This window comes from Melanostigma gelatinosum, assembly GCF_949748355.1.
Source record: "Melanostigma gelatinosum genome assembly, chromosome: 11".
NCBI lineage: Eukaryota > Metazoa > Chordata > Actinopteri > Perciformes > Zoarcidae > Melanostigma > Melanostigma gelatinosum.
In genome coordinates, this window is record NC_136644.1 from 14899606 (window position 1) to 14922462 (window position 22857).

A 22857-nucleotide genomic window follows, 5' to 3' on the forward strand; every position below is an offset into this window, starting at 1 on the left:
AAAAAAAACAACGCAATGCACAAAGTATTATGAAACATTTTTGGTTTGGCCAAAAAATATATATATATAATGTCTCAGGGCTGTGCCGCAAAATCCATTACAATATCATAAAAGTCTCATAAAAACATTGAATAAATTTGACAAAAATTAAAAACAGACTTTAATCCAACAACAATTTTCAGAAAGTGACCAAGACTAAAACTAAATTTAAAATCTGTGTCAAAACTAACCCTGGTTTCAATTCTAAATGATGTAATTTTTCTAAATTGTTTAAAAGTTATACTGAGTAAATAACAAGTAACTAGTGGCTTCCAGAGATCATATCTGCTTCATGCAACACTTAATGATCTAAGTTGTCTGAGCTGAGCAACCGACCCTGCTTTATCGACAGATATCCATTTACAAACGGCGCTCACTCTTGTCACATTTGAGATGGGCTCAAGTCAAACCGTCAGAATTCATAATAGGCAGTGTCTTGTTGCTTTAGTTCTGTGAGAAGAGCTGTTCAGCTTCAGCTCTTCCCAAGCTGTGCAACCGTGACTAGAAATCTCATTTGTCAAACATGCTTGTCATCGGCAAAATGCCTCGTCGACCGTGTCACCCTGGTCAGTGAAACGTTGCAGTGTCTGTCAGCTGTGTGTGTGCCCTAAATAAAAACCCAAAGAAGAACCAGATAGATCTAGTTTCAGTTTCTCATCACACGAGTTCTACCTGAATCAAAATATACATTATCTTTGATATGTAACTAAAAACAAACTACATTTCATGTCTGCATGTGACATGTGTGTCCTAACTGCTCTTCCAATGAGCCTTCTGTTCTGGTGTAGAGGTATAAATTACACGCAGATTACGCATGGCTTCAGAAAAAGTTTGGCCTTAGAGCCAGGGGAGTTTAAAATAATGTCATATGTCTGGCAACATTATTTAGAAAATATATGTTGTAAAGAAAAGTAGCTTCTGTCCAGCAGGAAATGGTTCTTGGCCAACATAATAAGCGGATTTCATCGGTCAGCAAGGTGATCAAAGGGCCCCTGATAATTGTCTCAGAGTTGTCAAAACAGACACATTGGCACCTTGGTTTGATGTTCATAGAAAAAGTGGGATTGTGTTCCCAAAAATGAAAGCGAAGAGAAAAAAGGAGGGGGTACGCACAGGAAAAAGGGAGAGTACAGAGGAAGCCATTTATCGCAGCTAATCCAAGAGAGCAGCCTGCATAATGAAGACAGATAGAGGCTCTAGCTGTCAACACGAGCAGCTTATCTCTGTATTAAGCAGTCCCACCATTAGGAACACACTGGGCATGTGTTAGGAGATTGATCTGGAGCATTTAGCAACTGGGTGGACACCCTAATTAGGCTGAGGTGTGACACCAGGACTATTTCTCCCCTCCCAGTGGTGAAATAACCTTGTCGCTTTAGTCAGAGGAGCAGAAATAGTCCTTTATCTCCATCGGAAAACTCAAGACAAACTCCTCATCAACTCCTCTCTCCCTTGCTTAAACAGCTTTCTTGTTACTTACCTTCCACATCTCTTCTTAAAGCTTTGTTTTTACTAGTGCAGGGCCCATTCACGACATGGCCACCGGGAGTGCATGCCCGTTCGGAACGGGCCGCTTGCTTTGCAGGTGCAACCTTGTCGAGAACTGCTCGTTGACACCAGGGAAGTGAGGAAGATATGCATTATCTTACAGGATAATGTTGAGGTCAAACGGCACTACCGCTGTCACAGTCCTCATTAGCTAATCCCCTTAAAGTATTCACTGTAAAGTGTTTGAACACAAGCAGCAGGTGTACATCTAAAACATTTAAGCCCCCGCACTGATGCTTGAGTGGGCGCTCAGATCAGCACAAAGGAAAGGCCGGCAGCCTTGTCTCTGTGGAGGGATGTTAGAAAGGGTCACAGAGCATGACTCACAGGACGATCTTTCTAATGTCTGAGTGTCCTTGGTGTCATGTGGTACTGTATTGATAGATATGGGGCTGTTTTGGCCTGTCAGAGAGAGGTCAGAGGTCAGGTACACAATAGTGTCCTCTGAGCTGGCAGGAATCCATCGTCTCACTGCGGATAATGGAACTTGGCGAGACACTTCATTTCCCGTTGGCTGAAGGAGATTCATGCGGTGACCCTTTGCTCAGACCTTTGGACAGAGGGGAAGTAGGGAAAAGACCGGTTGGGTAAAGAGAATGATAAAAACTAAATGGTCATGGTAATGTAATGCAGATTATTTGCTATTCAGTGAGTATGGCCACATGGGCAGCAGTGCAGTTTCCGAACAAAATCAGCTAACTCTCCAAAAAGGGATCGACTTTTGTGTGGAGTTCAACTTCGACATGCAAATGTTCCCCTTTGTCCAGTAACGAACTGTCTTAACAGTGCTGACAGTGGCAGAAAGTCCAGGAGCTATTATAGCCTATTAGTTGTGTTGTTTCTTTTTTTAAAGCCTGCTCTTCCGGGATATAAACTGCTCCACAGATGACAAATTGTTCAAATTGATTAAAATGTAAACTTACATATCAGAATGGTAAGTGTAGTTAGTGTCTTATTTGTTTATCGAGCTCATTAGCTTGTAACTGGCAGTGGCTGACACAGCGGTAGTTGTTGTGAAACATACAACAATATCTCGTTGGATTTTTTGGTAGATCGTGGAAAGAAGCTCCAGGTTTACATCCTAAAACTGCACACTCTGCCATGTTTGCTGTTGACAACTTTCAACTTTCAAGGTCTGCTCTGTGCTGGAGATTTGCATATCACACAGAGATTGTCTTTTTTTTGACGTACCAAATCTAACTCGCCTGGGTTAATGTTGTATTTCCCATTGTGTTAATATAGCTCAGTATTTCACTGTCTTTAAAATGTGTCCCCTGTAATAGAGGTAGAGTTTTTAACTCATTTGCATTGTGGACAAAGCCTCTTGTTTGCTATCAGGTGATCAGAGAACCATAATCTGTTTATTTTTGAAGGAGATATCTGTGTCTTTAGGTGGGGTGGTTTGTAGTCCAACCTTTAGGTCCACTGTCTCCTGAAAGGTTGGTCATTCTGCTTTTATAAACCATGTTCTTACACTTGTAAAGTAAGCAAGCATTTTTCAGTCATAATTTGTATGTTCCTATTGTTAAGCTCCTTGGCAGATTGCATGTACTTGTCATGTGTTGGACTTCAGTTCCATAATGTGTTGGCAGAAAATAGGACATGCCCTGTATTTAAATTTAAGCATCAGCAACCATTGTTTTACCAAAGGTTAAGATGTGGTGTCTACAATGATGTTGTACAGTGATGTTTGCAACACGTGCCATAATACTAATGGTTATTGTAAATCTTTCTCATAAGAATAGTGAGTAACGTCTGTAAGTAGAGCGAGAGAGAGTGGTCACTCTTCCCGGTTTATTTCTGTCCTTTTGCACTATGCCATTGCACTTAATGCAATATGAATGGAGCCTCCTGTGCAGCCATGACTCCAATGAATGGAGAGAAATGCTCTCGCGCTCATTGCTGTAACACTGTAGCTACATCTAAAAACACTATTAGATTTGATGATGTGGGAACTATTTTAGTGATAGATTCATCCTTCTGTTTTCCAGGAATAAGGCAGGAAGGTAGGAAATAGATTTTAATGTCCATTTCCCAGTGTGGTAGGCCTCCGGGCAGGCGTGCGTGGAAGTGGGGGTGTTTAGTCCAGAGCAACATGTATATACACACACACAATGTGGAAGAAGGTAATTTCCATGCATGCTCAGTGGGCTGGAGTTGCAACCACACATGCACACACACACACACACACACACACACACACACACACACACACACACACACACACACACACACACACACACACATACACATACACATACACACACACACACTTCCTCCTCCTCTTGCATCGCTAGATGTTGCCTTCTAACCTGAGGCCGGTGACCTCCCGTCCTTTCACATGATCCGGCCAAAATCACATAACATGGCGTCTCACAAGCAAACGACTGTAGAGCGGCGCCATGTGATCCCGACTCACCCACACATGATGGATGTAGCGGTTGTGCCCAGGATTTACGAAGCGGTGACGAAACGTGTCACAACACCGCTCCGCCCTGCAGAGAGAGAAGCCCTGACGTGCGATGTTAAGACGACTAGACCACCAAGTCGAATGTTATTATTACGTCACACCACAACACGAGAGCCGTACAGGCAGCAACATCGCGGAGCTACTAATAACTTAACCTGGAGGAATGGGACATAGTGACTGACAACTTTACTTAATGCACTTCAGTTAATATGTTTATGGCATCTACTTGTAAGTTAAGAGTGGTCAGTGACAAAATAAGAAAATAATACAACATGCGTTTCATTTTCAAATTTATGGCAAGTGCATTTTATTAAAACGTCTAACACGTCTACCTTTCGCGTTTGTATTGTTGCGCGAAAAGCATAAGGCTGGACATTAGACGGGTAGGTCTGTAATGTAGAGAGTTGTTGGATCAAAAATCTGGCTTGTAACTTCATTGACATTAACATTGTCCCTCAGTAGCTATGATCAAAGTGCTCTTCAGCGTCACACTGAGCACCAGATTGCTCCAGTGCAGATATGTCGAGTACCGTTAAAGGAGCATTCCAGGACACCATGAGTTACCAGTTTGTAATAGCCCTGTATTCAAATATAAGGTGAACAGAATATGAAAAACATCTCTCAATAGAATGCTAGTCAATACAAAACACTGACTGCAGCCCAATGACTGTTACTTAATGAAGTCTTTTGTCAGTGTAGACAGAGACTTTTCCTCAGGTGACGCATGCTGAGCCATTGACTCTGTGAGTGGGAGCGTGAATAAGGACACTAGGGAAACACGCATGTAGGCACAGATTACAAATGCACTTGCATAGTAATCTGCAGTTATGTCTGTACCTACATGAATGAGTGTGTGTCTGTGTGCGTCGGTGACAGAAATTCTCCCACACTCCAGATGACCCCTGGGATTGAGAAAATGCATCCTTTACTGGAGCAATGACTTGACAGACTTCCTCTGTGTGCATGATGTCATTTGTCCTATTCACTATATTGTTGTATTAATAAATCACTACTCTAACTCCTTAGCTTATTCATTCTTTCAGAAAGTGACTTTATTATGCATACCATGCACATGCAGCTGTAGGATGAGCCCTGTGAAATCAGGACTGGGTGATAATGAACAGATTTTAATAGAACTTAAATTTGACTCAGTAGATCCGCTGACTAGAAGTACATAGACACACACTGTCACGACATCACAGTCAGAGACAGCAGCAGTCCCTAAGCTCTGTCTCCAGGCTAATGGTTTGTGGCCCGCTTGCCCGCTCCAATCCTTCCTCAATCACCTACTGGAGTAACTCTCCCTGCAGGTGGCTGGAAATGAGGGCAGCAGTTGATTAGAGCAGAGGAGAGCGCTGTAATAAGCAGCCGGCTGCGGGACGAGAATAGCTGCTTCAGTGCATTAATTGGACCGCAGGTTACTGTGACTGACTGACACTTTGAGTATTTCCACCAGCGCTTCAAGAAAAATGTAACATCTAATGTGTGCCCTTCTAATAGTAGTAGTATAATTGTGTGAAAATTCAAAAATCTATTACATGTGTATATATTTTGGATATTGAGATGAGCTCACCTGACCTCGTCTGACCCGCAGACTTGTGACAGAAAACTAGGGATGCCCCCCGAAACCCGGTTCTAAGCGGGAACCGTCTCTAAATGAGTAAAACCCAAAGTATGGATAAGGTTAGGAGTTAACGGTTCTGCTATCGGTACTTTATAGGTTACGGAGTGAGATAGCAGCATAACAAACCTCCTCACTCTGTCTCTGTGCCTGTGTTTGCACGAGGGGCGGAGTCTCACACAAACACACACACCCACACACACTCTGACTCCGGCTCAGTACACGCATCATGTCAGAGAGGAAAAAATATCCAAAGTGTGGCTTCATTTTCCTCGAGTAGATGCTGATGACTCGTTTTCATAAATGAAATAAACCCTCACAAGTAAAGTTGGTAACACCGGTTTATGACTGTTTGGCGGACAGCCGTCCATCCTCGTCCACTGCAGGTAACGTTAGCGATAACATACAGAGTTTGCTGATAAGAATAGGCTATTGAATGAAAGCTAATTCCCTTAGCTAATCGTTTAGCTGCAAAATGTATTTTAAAGATTTTGGAACTTCTTGTATTGCTGCTCAAGACAGACTATTTGTATACATACTTGAATAGTAAAGCAAAGTTAATTGACTTCTTACAATATTATCAAAAAGAACCATTAAGAGTATCGATAGGAAACCAAACTGATAAGCAGTATCAATAAGAGTACTAATATCGCTAAAATCCTAACGATACCCATCCCGACAGAAAACATAGTATTTTTTTATAAAAGCTTAATGTGTCACATTGTAATAAAAACAGACTTGGCTAATAAATCATGACGGACATCAAAGAGATGGAAAGTGAGCGTAGACGAACACATCAGATCTGTGTGAAACTGAGCTATTGCTGCATGTTTTATCAAATGTTTTAGAGCCAAAACAAAAGATAAAGTGTCAAAGACATATTCTGAGTGTTATTCTAAATGGCTTAGAGCTCTCCCCCCAGATACGGTAAAATTACTAAATTTCAAATACTCACACACCTGGGAGAGCTGCTGGGAACTCAGCTTTTAATTGGACTGGTGCTTTAGAGGTCTCTCTGCCCCTTCTCTATCACACACATGTACACTACATACACACACATGTTCACAGAGCTTTTAATCTAATACAGCCTGTTAAAGCTTCCAGGATCTGGTACTGAATCAGTCGCGTATGTCCACTGTGAACATATTACAGCCTCATTTGTTTTGTGCTTTTTATCAGTTTTGGTGTCTGTAATGACTGAAATATGTGCTGAATGCGTATTTTTCAGAAAGCCGAATTTTTGGTTGTGAAGAATGAGTCACAGGAAATAGTGTGGATATAAATAGAGGGGCATGATGTGACTAAGGTCCCTGACCTGACTTGAACACAGGACTTAAAGGTAATATATGCAACATTTTTCCATCAAAATGTCGAAAAACAACTAAACCTATGTTGTATATTTTGTTAAATTGTGTACTGAGATTGTCTCCAACAATGTTCAAACCGAAAGAAATCTGTAAATTTGTTCAATTTAGCAGTGTGTTTCATTTGGTCACCTGGTCACCTGCCAATGGCGTCATTACCCCTCTAGCCCCTCTAGTTGCTCTACCTCCTGGGGAAACACCAGATCATACCTCAGTTAAATAGTTACACATTCCCTAAGGTACATTTTCTGCCACACAGCATACCTTTTCATTAATCGCATGCCATTATACAGCGCAGTAATCCAGCAGAGACTTCATTTATTGATATATTTCAATAAGTTAAGTTAAGGGGCATGTGTGTGTGATTGGATGTGTAAAGGAAATGTCAGTAGAGGAAGGGAAGGCAGCATGAAAGCATGCAATGTCATACAAGTTTAAAGGATGTGAGTTTTGTTACCATCAGACGAGAGGAAGCCTCATGAAAAACCAAAGTCTGAAAAAATTAGGAAGATTTGAGAGGAAGAGTGCGTTTCAATAGTTTTCAATAAGTCATAGTTTTTTCACTCGTGTTTGAAATCTTCTTGTATTATCTCATCCTGTTTAACGTACAGTACACAAGCACTTAGTGTATTTGGACCTTCTGCCAGTTACATAACCCATGTCACTTAGTCAGCTGTGGCAGCAGTGTTCTGACTCCTGCTGCTCGCTTCCAGCATCAGACTCGTCCTGAACAGATGAAGAAAACATTAAGTTGTGAGTGTTTCTGTACCGTTACATATCCGGCATTTGGAACACGTGATGCCTTTACAAAGTATCAGGAGGTCAATTTGTTCTTTTCTTGACAACATCATTCAACTTATTCAAATGTCTCTGTGGTGTTTTTGACTGCAACTCCTCAGAAGTGCAAGCATGCATGCCTCTAAATCCACCGTTTTGGGACTGATAAATGGCTGAATGGGTAACATAGTCAGGAGGGGTGTGCTGGCAGAAGAAAGGAGACGTGTCATCGCTCCCTCTGCTCCATCCGACCTGCTGTGAACTGACTCAGCCGGACACACTGGCCCCAGCGGGACTGCTGTAACTGGGGAACCGACTACCGCCACACAGGCCTGCTATTTATCAGACTGGCTTTCTCAGCTAAATTTAAATAAGTATACATTATTGATCCCTGTGGAGAAGCTGTCTCTTTGCTCGCCTCCTTTCCAGATCAGATTGCTTTGCTGACTGCAGATTAGTATTGTTGGAATCTGTGAGGTTTCATTTCATACTTTGCTATCATAAATCCCCAAGCTATATACTTTTTTTGAATGAGATTGAGCAAATGTAGAGAAAGGCTCTCCATTTCTGTCAGTCTGATGTATTTTCCCTCCAGGTCTTCTTTTTGCTCTCTTTTCCTTTGGTGTATCTCACATCTAAACAAGCCCAGTGTTACATGTTTGGTTGGTGACTGAGAGGCCAGAGGTTGACCTCTCTTTGACAACAAGTGGCGGTGCTGTCATCCAAGTTAACGTTTACGTTTTTTGTTTTTTCTTCAGCTTAAAAAGATTGCCTGCATTCCATTAAGCTAAATTCCCTATTACATTGCATACTTCAAGGTTATTAAAACATTCAAGTTTACAAGGTTATTTATTGTCATTGTACAACGGGGTTGCACAACAAAATGCAGATCTTAGTCACATTTTGCAACATGAGAAAAACGCACACACACAAAGAAAAACCCTAGAATATATACTATATGAATTAAGGAGCCTCGCAGCCTAGAAAAGGAAGAAGCTGCTCTGAAGTTGTGTGGCATCCCAGCTGATACTTCTGTTTCTCTTGTCAGATGGCAGCAGTGTGTGGCTGGGTGGGTATTGTTTTTTTAATATCTTTTGGGCTCTTAGCAGGCACCTCTTCTCACCAATATCACTGATGCTCAGTAGATGGGTACCAATGATGTTCTGTGTGGGTTTAATCTCTCGCTGTAGAGCCTTCCTGTCCTGGGTCGTGCACATCCCATGACAGTTTGTAATGTTTCCAGTCAGAAAACATTACAAACTGGCATTTATTCCACTATCATAAATGTTTATACATAATGTTGATGATCATATTTCGTAGTTCGGAGACAGCTATCAGAGTATTAGTTTTCCATGGAAGTCTCCAAATGAAGAATGTATGTCCACAGGCGGATTTTACCTTTAAATAAATAAGTGCTCTGTCACAATGGTAACTCTAAATGTTTCTAACTTGCGTATCAATTCTAGTTTTGCTGTCACCACAGACATTGTGTTGTCTAAAATGTAGCCTGATGTGTGTGACAGCCAGAGAGGCTCCAACTGGACCTTACGATTTAACAGTCTGTATTTTAATTGCATTCTGAATGCTTACGGTACTTTGAAAAGGTCACCTGTTCCCAGGATGTGACACGATGATAAATGGCGACGGAGCGAGCACAGAGCACACCTTTAGAAAGAGTTTGTTTCCAGTGACCTTGATGGATATCATGGAGGTGTTTTATATTGGTGGGGTGAGGTAAAGAAGCGACAGGTAGATGGCTATAGATTGCATCAACCTCTTGAGGAAGGTGTTCTCCACAGGAGGCTGGAGCTCCCCCCTCAGGTCAAGGCAGTTAATGTTAGGACATGAGTCAAGTCACACACACTCAAGCCTGCTTCTCCCAGAATATTGGTTTATATATTTAAATGGACTCCTACGTGTCTTATACATATGAATCTGTCTTAATCTCGGTATGCCACTTGAATTAAATATGCCTGACTGTCATGAAAGTAAATAAAAAGCATCACCAAAGCATCTTAAGACAATTCGGATTCGTCTGAACGAACTACTACAAGCAGGTAGTGTAAACACTTGTCCCACCTGCCTGTTTCTCTCTGCCTTTTCCCCTCTCTCCCTCTCTCTCTCTCTCTCCCTCTCTTCCCATTTAATTTAGCACTCTACTTCCCAAATGATACCCCCCCATTCAAGCTCTGATTTCAAATGCTATACTTCCATCACTGCAGGTCCCTCAGTAACACCATTATGGCATTCAGATACCACTTGATATCGTTGGAACGAGTGCTGCGTCTCTTGGCATTCAGATGCTCCTATCTGATTATGCCCAAATTGAATCAGCCTGTCAGCTCTGCTATCACACTGCAACTCAAAACTCCTGTAGCTACGGGAAGCTGAAATATGGCATCTTTGATCAAGGTCTGTTCAGCTTGCCGTCTGGAGGATGTGTGATGTTAAGAACAAAAAGCAAGTGATAGTTTTATTCCACAAATCAGGATTAATAACTAGCATCATTTAAATAATGATCACACAGCTGTAGCATTTAAACACCAGGATCATAAAATACTGTATAGCTCAAAGAGTCATAAATACAGCCTTGATGGATACAAATCTGTTCTATCAAATCTATGCATTGGACACAGGGAAGACCGACTCTTATGCTGCGTTCACACCGGTCGCGTTGATTTTTTGACGCACTGCAAAAAAGCGTCCAACGCGCCGCCGGTCGTGTTCACACCAAAACGCCGCAAAATCTCGTAGCGCCGGAGAGGGGGCGTGGTTTATCGTCCTGGAAGCCGTTCACCTGGCCGCCATTTCTTTCCGCTGTCAACCGTGAAAGGAATAAGGACAATTTCTGCTTTGTACGTGTTGTGGAAGTCCCTCAAACATCGGAATGCCAAACACCGTCATGTCTGGTTCATAATATTGTTCAGAGGAGCTCCGTGGATTGTATCGAGCTGTATTCACTGTCTAGCAAGCCACCGGTCGCTGTTTACTACAGCTGTAGGAACACAAAATAAACTGATTTGGCTGTGATTCAACGGCAATAAACCGACAAAAAGGGACTCCGAAATAACTACATAATGATGCCGATTTGTACTTGTCTTCTCCGACAAAAAGGGACTCCGAAATAACTACGTAATGATACCGATTTGTACTTGTCTTCTCCGACAAAAAGGGACTCCGAAATAACTACGTAATGATACCGATTTGTAGGTTACTGGTCTTCTCAATGGAGCTCTGATGGATCGGTGCTAGGCTATGCTAACATCGTGGCAGCTCCACCAGCACTCAATAACGTCACGTAGATGTAAATACGGCAGCGTCTATTCATTGTTTGTACCGTATGGTTTACACACACACATGTATACACATAGTTTGGTCCGGTCTCTATTGATATGAGGTATCGTAGCGCTCTGGGTGAACACAGACGGCTACAGGATTTATTTCCTGATTCAACAACGGCAGGAAGCCAGTGATGACAGGGGGAGCAACTCAACGCTGATAGGCTATCGCGCCACAGCGTCACGCGATTATGTCGCTGAAGTTGAAAAATTTCAACTCGCGCGTTGGTGATTTTGCGGCGTCCAACGCGTCCACCGTGTCCACCGCACTGCAATAACGCGTCCAACGCACCGCGCCATCGCAAAATCGCGGCGCGCCAGTCTCATCGCGTCTGTGCAGAGACTTTGTATGTAATCTCGACGCGCGTCAAAAAATCAACGCGACCGGTGTGAACGCAGCATTACAAGACGGTTTGTTCTTGGTATACATTTTATACTGTCAATTCTCAAATATAAGCCAGTATTTAAAGTCTCAAATAATCTCAAACTAGAGACCATCTTTCGATGTGATCACACGGGCAGATACGCCAAATCGGGCCAGGCACCCAAGTGTGGGGGGGAAATAGCTCTTTCCTCACTTCCTGCCCCCATACATCCAGGGCCTTTGCCCATGGCCACACACGTCTTTGAACTTTGCCTTAATTTTAACCTCAAATACACACATGTATATTTTTGTGACGCTAAATAAGGTCGGGCGTATAGTTGAGGGGTCAATGGTCCCATCCCCACTTCCTGCCCCCCTTGCTCAGACCGCGGTCATCTCTAAACTCAGCTTTCATTTTGGTTTTAACTACATACCTGTAAAGTTTCATGACTGCATCTTGCACGGTTGTTACTCTGTCATGGTGACTCATTCTGTCAGCAGAAATATAAACACCTGACAATGTACTTGAAATCCCTCCTGGGGTAGTTCCCGCTTTTGGAAATGACTGCAAAGTGTACATTATATTGAATTTATCAAGGGAATGTTGAGTTTTTGAATAGGGATGGATCAGATAAGAGGGAATATTCTTAATTCATTAGATAAAATATACTTCTCTTGTAAAACTGATGAATTCAAATGTAGACCTGTATCCTATGTGAGCCTTTCAAATAAAAGTTGTATTGCATTTAAGATAAAAAAGCATAATTTGTGTTGTATTTAATTGTTTTTTAAGATTTTGTGTTCATTCCTATTATCACATTTGGATTTGACGGATAGACTGTCTTTGTTTTGTTGTTTTTCCATTAGTTTGAGAAGTTGGAAGTTTTGCAAGTTGAGGTTAAAATATGGCTTCTCCTGTGATTCAAAGCCATTTGTCAGGAGGCCGGCTGTTTAGTAAAAGGCATGTTAATTATGTAACAGAAGGGCCTTGCTGAGTGTGATAATGACACAGACTGGTCTAACCGAGTGCTTTTCTGTTGCATAACTAGTTGACAACTCTATGTCCCTTCCATATACACACACACACACACACACACACACACACACACACACACACACACACACACACACACACACACACACACACACACACACTACTTCATTTAATGAAGCGAAGGAACACAAACAATCCACTCTTACATTTACAATTTCTCGAGCAGCTCATACACACACACACACACACACACACACACACACACACACACACACACACACACACACGGGTACAGGCATGAGTATCACGCTGACTTGACTCTTGTAAAATCACTGAAACTGGTGAAGTATGATCTAAAGCAGTGATTCTCAACTGGTGGGTCGCGACCCGTTTTCAGCGGGTCACGGGCCTTTGCCTGACAAAAAAAAAAAAAAAAAAAAGTTGTGGTTTTATTTTGAAGGGCATTTTTTATGCAGCGGAATTATTCCAGCATTTACGGCAGTTGTTCAGTGGTGCAGGATTACGGCAGTTGTTCAGTGGTGCAGGAAAAACACTGACCAATGCGTTGTGAATCACATCACGTGATGCAGCTCAGCCAATCAAATATGGGTATTCTGACAAGTTTCCTGACTTGAGTGAGATGTACACGCACCGTGACACACGGGGGAGAGACGAGGATATAGACAGCAGAGCAGGACTGTTGAGGTGTGGGTTGTGAAAGTCAAATCATAGGACGATCTCCAAAAGAGAGAAATGTCCAGAGAGACCAGAGTCATTAGACTGGACAGACTCATAGAGGTGAATTCTTCAAACACTAATTTCTCTTTTTGGAAGATGAGAAAAATATAATATTGTGGATTTTTCACTTCACCCTGAATGGACTGAGTTTAAAGCTGCAGCGTAATTCAGTGAAAATATTTTTTTCTAAATTGAATTTCATTACGTAATTAATTTTTTAATCCAGCTGTTATTTTACTTGAAATGAGAAGAACATTTATTCATGTATTTCTATGTACCGTATTATTTATAATCCATCCAGTTAAATTTGAAAAATGAAAATAATATTTGTTAAAATATAATTGATGTGTGCTTTCTTTATTTGATTTGACAGTTGTTTACTACACAGAGACGTTACTACGACTAGACGTCTTGAATATAGATATACCTAAATTATATATATATAATTTGGGTGGTGGGTCCCGGCTTGTCATTAAGGGGTGATGGTGGGTCCCGCAGCCAGACCAGTTGAGAACCACTGATCTAAAGTAAGAAGTAACAAGTTGACAGCAGTAGAGCAACAAGTAGCAGCACCTAAAAGTCAGCGTTCTGTGTTTTTGTGTTTGTTTATGTGTAGAGTATCTGCTTCAAATGTTCACTCAAAAAGCGCTGCTCTGCCTGATTTGTAAAACAGAATTATACAAGACATTTGCACTACTGGTACTATATGTTATATCCTTCATAACAGCTTGTTTAAAGTTCACACTCTGACGTGTAAAAGTGTCCTTGTTTAACCTCAAATTACACTTGCTTTTTTACATTTCAGTTTCTTCTTCGACCAACTATCCTACTAACGCTATCAGCCTGTTTGAAGTCTGGAGTTTTTCAGCTAAAATCATTATTTTATTTTTTTTATGTTTCGGCTTTTAAAAGGTTTGACATCTTTCAAAGCACAGCGTCTTTGTATCAGTCAACATAATATTGGATCATTGCAAACAAAATGTCTCCATCAGCTCTGCCAGCTCCATTTAGTCACCTCATAAATGAGTCAGATCCTTATTTTTGGGCTGCTCAAACAGAGTGCTGAAAACCTCCAAGAAACAAACAGCTTAACAGAATGTGTAACAATGTAGTTTATTGGTGAAATATTTAGAGACATGGCCTTTTGGGTAACTGTATTGTATACCATTTAGGATTTCACAGTGGTGCCTAGTAATGAATACAGATTGGTGGCAAATTTATGGAAAAACCAACTTTAAGTATTTTGAAAAGGTTTTCTTCATTTCTTCTTGTCCTGTAGTCTCCAATCTGAAGAGCTCTACAGGAGGGATCAACAACATTCTTCCTAATAATCTTTCTTAATTTTGTTTTTTTTAACCGTGGTACCAAATTTGTACATACTTTGTGTCATTGTCTGTTATGCAGTTTTACATTCCAGTTCAGTGCTGCCGAATGAGTCGTTTCAGTTTGGCAGAGCGTTGCTTTCTCCTCTGTTGTTTACTTGAATTTTCGGATATCTGAGCAAGAAAAACATCTCATTCGCCTCTTAGCTGCATGCAGGTCAGCTTGACATGTCAAGCTGTGAACATTACTCACCACTTGACCAACAATTAATCTCATACTGTACCGTTCAATTTAAGAATTTATAAATAATGTGATGTGTCGAAAATGTTGTTTATATTGTAGAGCCATGGTTAAAGTGTAAACCAGGACCATTGTCCTTAAAGACAGTTTGTTCTCCTGCCTGTTTCCGTGTCATTGATCATTGAAATAACTGTTATTAAATTAAGCAGCAGAAAGAATCAGAACCGTTTATTGCCAAGTATGTTAAACATACAAGGTATTTGAGTTGGTGAATGGTGCATAACAATAAACACAGTGCAATAATCGAGACATCATTTAAAAATAGAAATATTTCAATTTTCAATAAAATATGGTAAACAAACAGATAGCAGTACGTTAAAACAAGTGTTATAAAAGCAGCAAGTGTAGTTCATTGTAGAAAGGATGTGCGAGCCGTGTGTTTATGTAGGACACGGTTGGATCACGATGACATATCCTCTCTCATAATAAGCCTTGTGATGCACACACCATGAAGAATGTAAAGAACACATTGGAAGATCCGTGTCTCATAGATGTTTGTACTCTTCCAAGCATTTTTGTTTTCCCGTGGCATTATTTGCTGTATGTTACATTCATTTAAACACCACCAATAGCAGCAGGTTTTTGCATCATTCAACATGATGAATATGGATGTAATGCTTGGTCTGCTCTTCTCTGATGATTAGCAGGCATGATAGGTCGATGTGTAACTATGTTGTACGATGAGTTTTTATTAAACGCTTTTCTTAAGACGCCTTTTGCTGTCTGAGCTCAATGGCCAAATGTTAATATGGAATGGAAAACACTCCGTCACATAAAGTCAAGCTTGTTAGAGAGAACGTAGTTCCTACTTCTGTATGTGTCGGTTTTAGATGTAAAACGATCATGCTGACACCTTCCCCTCTTCCTCCCTGTTTTCCAGGCGCGTTACAAACAGAGTCTGGACCCCACGGTGGATGAGGTGAAGAAGCTGTGCACGTCGCTGAGACGCAACGCCAAAGAGGAGCGAGTCCTATTCCACTACAACGGCCACGGGGTGCCACGGCCCACTGTCAACGGAGAGATCTGGGTTTTTAATAAGGTACCACACACACACACACACACACACACACACACACACACACCTACACACACACCTACACACCTACACACCTACACACACACACACACGTATATAAACAAGAAATATGCTCTCACATTCAAATACAGTAGCCGTGGACTTCCAGACCTTTACTGCAACAAGGTTCCAAGGACAACTTAATCATCTGTTGCTGAGATGCTATAGGCTGTGTTTACAGTGAGCGAGATTAAAGGGACTCATGGACCAGGCTCGTGTTTGTGACATCTCAAGATATAAACAGCGTCCTCCTCGACTTAGCTGTAAGGTTAGCTGGCTCAGTGGTGCTAGGTGAGCTAGCAGTATCTGTTAGCCATCATCCATGAATAGGCATTCCTTTGGAGCAATGTAATTATGAACACAAACTGTACAATCAGGAAGAGAAAATCACGACGTGAAGTAAAATGAATAAAACTCCAGCAGCAATGCCAAAAATATTTGTCCGCTGGCACTTTTCTTGCCGTGACCTTGTTGGCGATATAGTAACTGTCATTTCGTTAAGATTGAGGCTCTGCCACAGGATATTCCAGTGTCAGCTCAGGAGGCAGTCCCTCACTGCCTCAAAAGTAGTGCTGAACTACTGAACGTGTTTCTCATAGTCTACCTGCATGCCATGATCTTAGGGTTGAGCTCCACTGAGGTAAAGACTCGGACACACAATCTTGTTCATCGCCTAGTCCTATATGTAAGCACCCTCTCACAATGATGCACCGCGGCTGTCTGGGCTTAGCTGTTCCGTCCAAGTCCCCAGTACACCCTCGGGCCTTATATCCTCTTCTCTGCCTTTTGTTCTACTACCTTTTCCTCCACCCACATTTTACCCCTGATACTTATTCCTTTTCCTTTAAAATGACTCTCTGGCTGCTGAAACAGGGGGGGGGGGGGATTGGTGTTACAGCAATGTATGGAAAGTAGTGGGAGAATCAAAAAGCATAGGGTATAACACCTGTATAGCATCAAAATTATTCGTTTTATTACTCATTGCCTCTGTCTCTATGTTTCTGACCATCTCACCCTCTCATTTTCCTCTTTTCAACTATTTCTCTCCCCCTCTCTTCTGTTCACGCTCTTCATCAAACATGACATCTATAAAATGTGAGTTTTCAGCAATAACCTCTCATCTCTCTCCCTCTTTTTCTCTTTCAGAACTACACCCAGTACATCCCGCTGTCCATCTACGACCTGCAGACGTGGATGGGGAGCCCGTCCATTTTTGTCTACGACTGCTCCAATGCGGGAATCATTGTCAAGTCGTTTAAACAGTTCGCCCTGCAGAGAGAGCAGGAACTGGAGGTGGGCAGCTGCACCGACAACACACACTCGTGGTTTACGGCATGTCACAACACAGCAGCCATGAAATTGTAATAACAAAACAAAACACTTTTAGGTTAGTCAAACAAACACGCACTGTGTGCAGGCAAACAGGGTGAAACAAACTGAGTTATTCATTGAAAAGTGGGAGATTTCTCTTTTGCACACACACACACACACATATATAGTGTATTGCTAAAGGAGACCTAAGTGGTGTCAGTGAGTGTCCAGTCATGATTCTCCGCTTGAATCCTCTCTATGAAAAGTACAGGATGTCATCAGTGCTGCGATTCAGCCAATCAAATGGGCAGCTGGCTCTAAATTGAGTTTTGGTTTAGTCTGGCAAATACACACATACACACACATACACACACACCCCCGATCAAACAGATACATACCTCTTCCAGCCCCAGTCCCTTCACCGCTTCATCTTTTTATTACGTTTTCTCTCTCTTTCTCCCTCCCAGCTATGGAATGTTATGTGAATCCCTAATGAGATTGCGCTGTCATTCATCTCAATTATTCATGGCGAGAGAGAGAGAGAGAGGCTGTGTGAAGGCAGCAGCTAAACTGCTGAGTTGCCGCAGTGTTCGACAGAGCTCGTCTCTTCAGCTCGTGCTGCTCTTTCTGTTAGCAGTTTGTAACGGATCAAAATCACTGCTCTTATTTTGCTAATTATCAAGATTTCTTTAACTGCTTTCAGGAAACAAAAGTAATGAATTGTGCCTATTTGAAAACAATAATTTCTTCTTTTCTTTCCTTATGGAGGGGTTTATCCTGTTTCTGGTTCTTTGCATCAAAGACACACGGTTCTTTTTGAAATTGTATACTATTATAATTTTCATTTGAGTTTTTATCATTGAAATGTGTTTGTGGCAGCTCACCTGTCACTGAAGTAGAGAAAGGTGGCAAAACAGTAAGGGTCGGAGTGAAATCACTGATACAGTTTGTCATTCAATATTCCTGGAACTATACTTTAGAATCTCTCTACGAAAACATATTGAAAAGGCAAAATATATATTTATTTGTATTACTATTCGAATATGTATTCAAATTATATAGTATTGTAGAGTATTTGTTTACAGCCCTGCAGTAAAATGACTGGCTGGGCCCAGTGGCACCATGGCAAGCTTTAAGAATAACTACATAGAAATAGACAATCATCTCACTAATAGTCTCGTTTACTTATGTATGTCATAGGCATCAGTATTAAATTGAGACAGTTTCATAACCAGTAAAAAAGTTATTCGAAGTCACTTTAAAGGTGGGAACGTCAGTGTCTAACTTTAGTGTTTTGTTAGTGATGTAAACAGGGGAAGTGCATAACACCCATAAGGAATTCCACTTTTCCACCTGAGTGCTTGCACTTCTCACCACCTCACACAGGAAGTGTATCATGGGGGGGAGGTAATGGAAAGATAAAGAGAGAGGCGATGCCTTCCAGAGACTTTTTAATCATGCAGGATATAATCCAAGCAGGGAGTCTCCCACCTTGCCAACACACTCCTGCACCTGTATCCCTCTGTCGCGACACGACACACACACCCCCCGCACACGCACTTTGTCAGCCACTTTTAAATAGACACACTTGCAGGGTGAACACGATTCACATAGCACGACAGGCCTGATCTCACCAGGGATTATTATTTGAAGATGAAGACCAGAACATGTCGCCGACGGCTGAAGGGAGGAGGAGGAGGAGGTGTTTTATCACTCCTCCACACCATATCAACCTCCTCCTGCAGTCCATTCATTCAGTTAGTCAGTCGGTTAGTGTGTGTGTGTGTGTGCGTGTGTGTGGGTTGGGGGTTGTCTGCTCTGAGTGCTCTATTATAGGGCCACCTGCTTCGTTTTAAATATCGAATCACTTCCTGCGTGCACTCAGCAAACATGTTCACTGCATTAGCTGCAGGGCTTAAAGAGATGTGCATGCATACTGCACCCTGCAGCACTCACAGCTACGACACGCTGGACTGTGAAAGCTTGTGTGTGTGTGTGGTTCGTTTGTTTGTGTTACAGCTTAGATGTTTGTGTTGGTGACGTTTCCAGGATGCTCACATCAAGCCTCCATCAGCTCCTTCTATCATATTAATGAATAATTAATGCTACGGCTGTATAATGTATTGCTCGAATAGAGTTCCGTTTTTGTCGCTGTCGGTGCACGTGCATGACTGCATGTGATTATTTTTTCATCCGAATCCCGCCCCCCCCCCCCCTTTAATATTAGTCTCATCAATTAGTGTCACTTTTTAAAAAGAAAGGAATTCTCAGCATTTATATCACACCCTGGTATTCCCAGTGGAAAAGAGAGAAAAGAACGCTGTCATGGTGATTTTCATGGTCATTTGCGAGATTACGGTATGCTAATGTGATAATTACAGTGGATGCTTGGCATTAATCAGCTTCTGCTGGCCATGTTGTCGTCGTATTTACCGTTCGGATTACTGAGGCGCGCCGTCGCCCACTTGATTCATGGTTTCAATGTTGATTCAATGTTGTTCTTAGGTTGACACGACGAGAGGCTTTAGAAATGCATGCTGCTTTGTTTGTGGTGTCTGCCTCTGCGCACGATTTGACATTTTCCTCATTAGAGAGAGAGGGAGAGAGAAGAGGAATTATGTTCCAGGAAGATTGGCACAGATCCATCTGCACAGAAACATGAAGGCTGCCGCTCACGCCTGCAAGCATTTCAAAGAGAAATTAAATATGCATGTTGATAGAAAAAAAGACACATGCACAGTTACACACGTCCTCCGACCCTCCCCGTTCATTAAGATTATTCTTCTGTATTTTTAATATCATGATTTATTCATGTGTGTGCAGAGCTTCTTATAGAAGCGTTTCCGTAAGTACATAATGTCTCACACTGAGATCTGAGCTTCAGCTGCTGCTGCCTTTTTTCCGCCTCTTATTATAGAATCAGCTAATGAGTTATTGGACTAGCAGAGAGCAGGATGGCAGTGCAGTATATACATGTGTATATATATATATATGTAGGAGTAGGGAGGCATTATATAAATCTATAGTGCCTCAACACAAGCCACTTTTTGCAGTTTGATTAGTTTAACTGGAAACCTTTTTGAACATTTGAATCAGGTCACGGCATTTTTATGAAATAAATACTGATACATACTTTACTTTTTTTTTTTCTTTCTTCAAAGTGAATTTTCAAGATCTACAGTAGAAATGGCACATTTTCTTGTTCTGTTTCCTGTTTTGATCCGGGCTGCCTGCTGGATCTCTTGTTGTATTTGTTTTCTTGTCTCTTCCTCTAATTGACTCGACTCACGCTCTGGATGCAGAAAGACGAGGACGTCCCCTCAGTGCTTGCTGTAGTGGGGGTTTACCCCAACTTGCATCAGATGCTGAGCTGCAACACGCAGCCCGCTGGGAGGCCAAAGGAGTAGTTTCCATTCAGGAGCTTTGTTGTGTCACTGCTGTGCTTGTAGTCGTGTTTTGGTGGGTCTACTTTATATCAAAGTAGTGCTCATGTGCTTGTTTGTGTTTGTTCACATGTGCATCATGATTATATCATCGCATGTGTTCTTTTGACAGTGTACATTGATTGCCAGGGCTTTTAGTGTACTCTAGCGCACTCTGTGCCAGACGGTTTGAAGATGTCTCACACTCTCTCCTTCTGCTCAGCCTTTGTGCCTGTAGCCCCAAAAGTGTTTGCAAACACAGAAAGAGTTTCAGCATATATATGTGTGTGTGTGTGTGTGTGTGTGTGTGTGTGTGTGTGTGTGTGTGTGTGTGTGTGTGTGTGTGTGTGTGTGTGTGTGTGTGTGTGTGTGTGTGTGTGTGTGTGTGTGTGAGATCACAGGGTTAATTAAAAGAAAAACATTATCACAATGGTCATATACATACTGGTACATAGATGACATTTCACCCATCCTAAGTATTAGGAGCAGTGGGGTGCTATAAAGCACCCAGGGAGCAACTTGGGTTTCAATGTCCCGATCAAGGACATTGTGGACAGGAGGAGAAGGAGATCAAACTGCCAACCTTGCGGCTAAGGGACGACCCAAAAGTTTCACAACAAACCAAATTTGGCACATTGCAACTGTTGCAGGGAGCATCAATGGTAGGACTGAGTCTTGAAAGCGGATTCTGCCTTGGAACCGGTTCCAAATTTTTCAACTCAAATAATAATAAAAAAAGTTAAGACTGAATTGGATGCAAAATCAATAAAATCCAAGTACTGCCCAAAACTGTCGGCTACATATTGAGTCCAGTGTCTTGATAGACAGAGCAAAGACAAAACACAGAGTACAGTAAAGAAAGGACCTGCATTTTTTCGGCTTTATATTTGCCGTTGTTGACAGGGCAGCACAATTAATCGATTATTAATTGCGATCATATTGCCGTTTAAAGTGCGCGCTACGCTCATAGAAAACTGCTGCATATCAAATCAAGCACTTCTTAAACTCACAGCCAGCCACCAGGAGGCTATCAGGATGTTTTGGCTTCACTTTTGGGGAGCTAGCCTGTGTAACGATTTACTGAACGTTGCAGCTGTAGTCCAGAGTAGAAGAGTAATATACTTTATATTTCTTCTTTTAACAGAGAACAGACAGGCAAAAAGGAAATGCACTGAGTTCTTATTGTATTCCTTTAACGTCATCACTGTGAAAGATGCATGTTGCTGCAGTCAATAAAAAAATAACTGTTAAAAATGGATGAGCAACATGATGCAAGGTTTCATGGAATGAGTGTTTTGCAGAAAAGAGGAGATGATAACAATAATGATATGATAATCTCCTTCCCTCATTTCATACTAAAATTGGGCAGAGCTGCAAAATGAACACAGATTATTAAAGTCGTCTCAGCAAACCACAGAAGCGGTATAGAACTCCCAGAAACAAATCAACAGTACCTCAGCAAAATGAGCACATCAATAGTCCAGGGCTCCAAATGTAATTAAAGTTTCACATCATATGCAACCATCCTCAATTTTTCCTCTTTCATATTTGCAAGTATTGACTAAGCCACCCCAACAATAACATCTAATTCTGTATTTAGAATGGGCAAGATGATTGTTTACCACTAAAGACCACCTGCTTAGGGAGCCAGTGAGAGGAAAATTCCCTCACTGGGATCGATGAACGATCACATTATCATTTGCCTCGTAGTACAAGGTGGCAAACCTGCAAAAGGCAATGATTTGTATCTTCTGCATTCACATTTTCCTCTTTTTGTTCTGCACCAGATAGAAAACAAGGGGGGGAGGGGTCCACTTTTTAATGTGATACACACACTAGGCAGCTTATGATGATTAAATAACATCTCCACGATGGACGATGTACAGCAGATACCTTGTGTAAATACAAAAACGGATGCATTTCTGGTCTCAGTGAAGTCTGTTGCTGAAAGTTGAAAAGTGACCAAATGAATAGCAGATTAGTCTTTTGTAGAAAAGTTTTCTGGGGTCGATGATTCAACGCCAAATCTGAAGAGCATCAACAGCTTGCAAAACAGTAAGCGCAGGCTTGTGTAGGTGGTACCAGGGTGCTAATGCCTTCACCTGGACATTTGCACAAACTCGCACTGTGACAGATTCGTTTTCAGACTTGTTTTTACTTTAAGTATGAAGGT

The 22857-nt window shown here is 41.7% G+C and overlaps 1 protein-coding gene across 3 annotated transcripts in view; it reads left to right on the plus strand.

Annotated features, from left to right (window-relative positions):
- Window positions 1-22857, plus strand: part of rptor (regulatory associated protein of MTOR, complex 1) — a 152387-nt gene that overhangs the window by 32345 nt on the left and 97185 nt on the right. For all 3 annotated transcript variants that reach the window (XM_079277759.1, XM_079277761.1, XM_079277760.1), the window contains exons 5-6: window positions 15757-15915; window positions 17098-17244. In XM_079277759.1, coding sequence (XP_079133885.1) covers window positions 15757-15915; window positions 17098-17244 — 306 coding nt within the window. The remainder of the gene's footprint in view (window positions 1-15756; window positions 15916-17097; window positions 17245-22857) is intronic.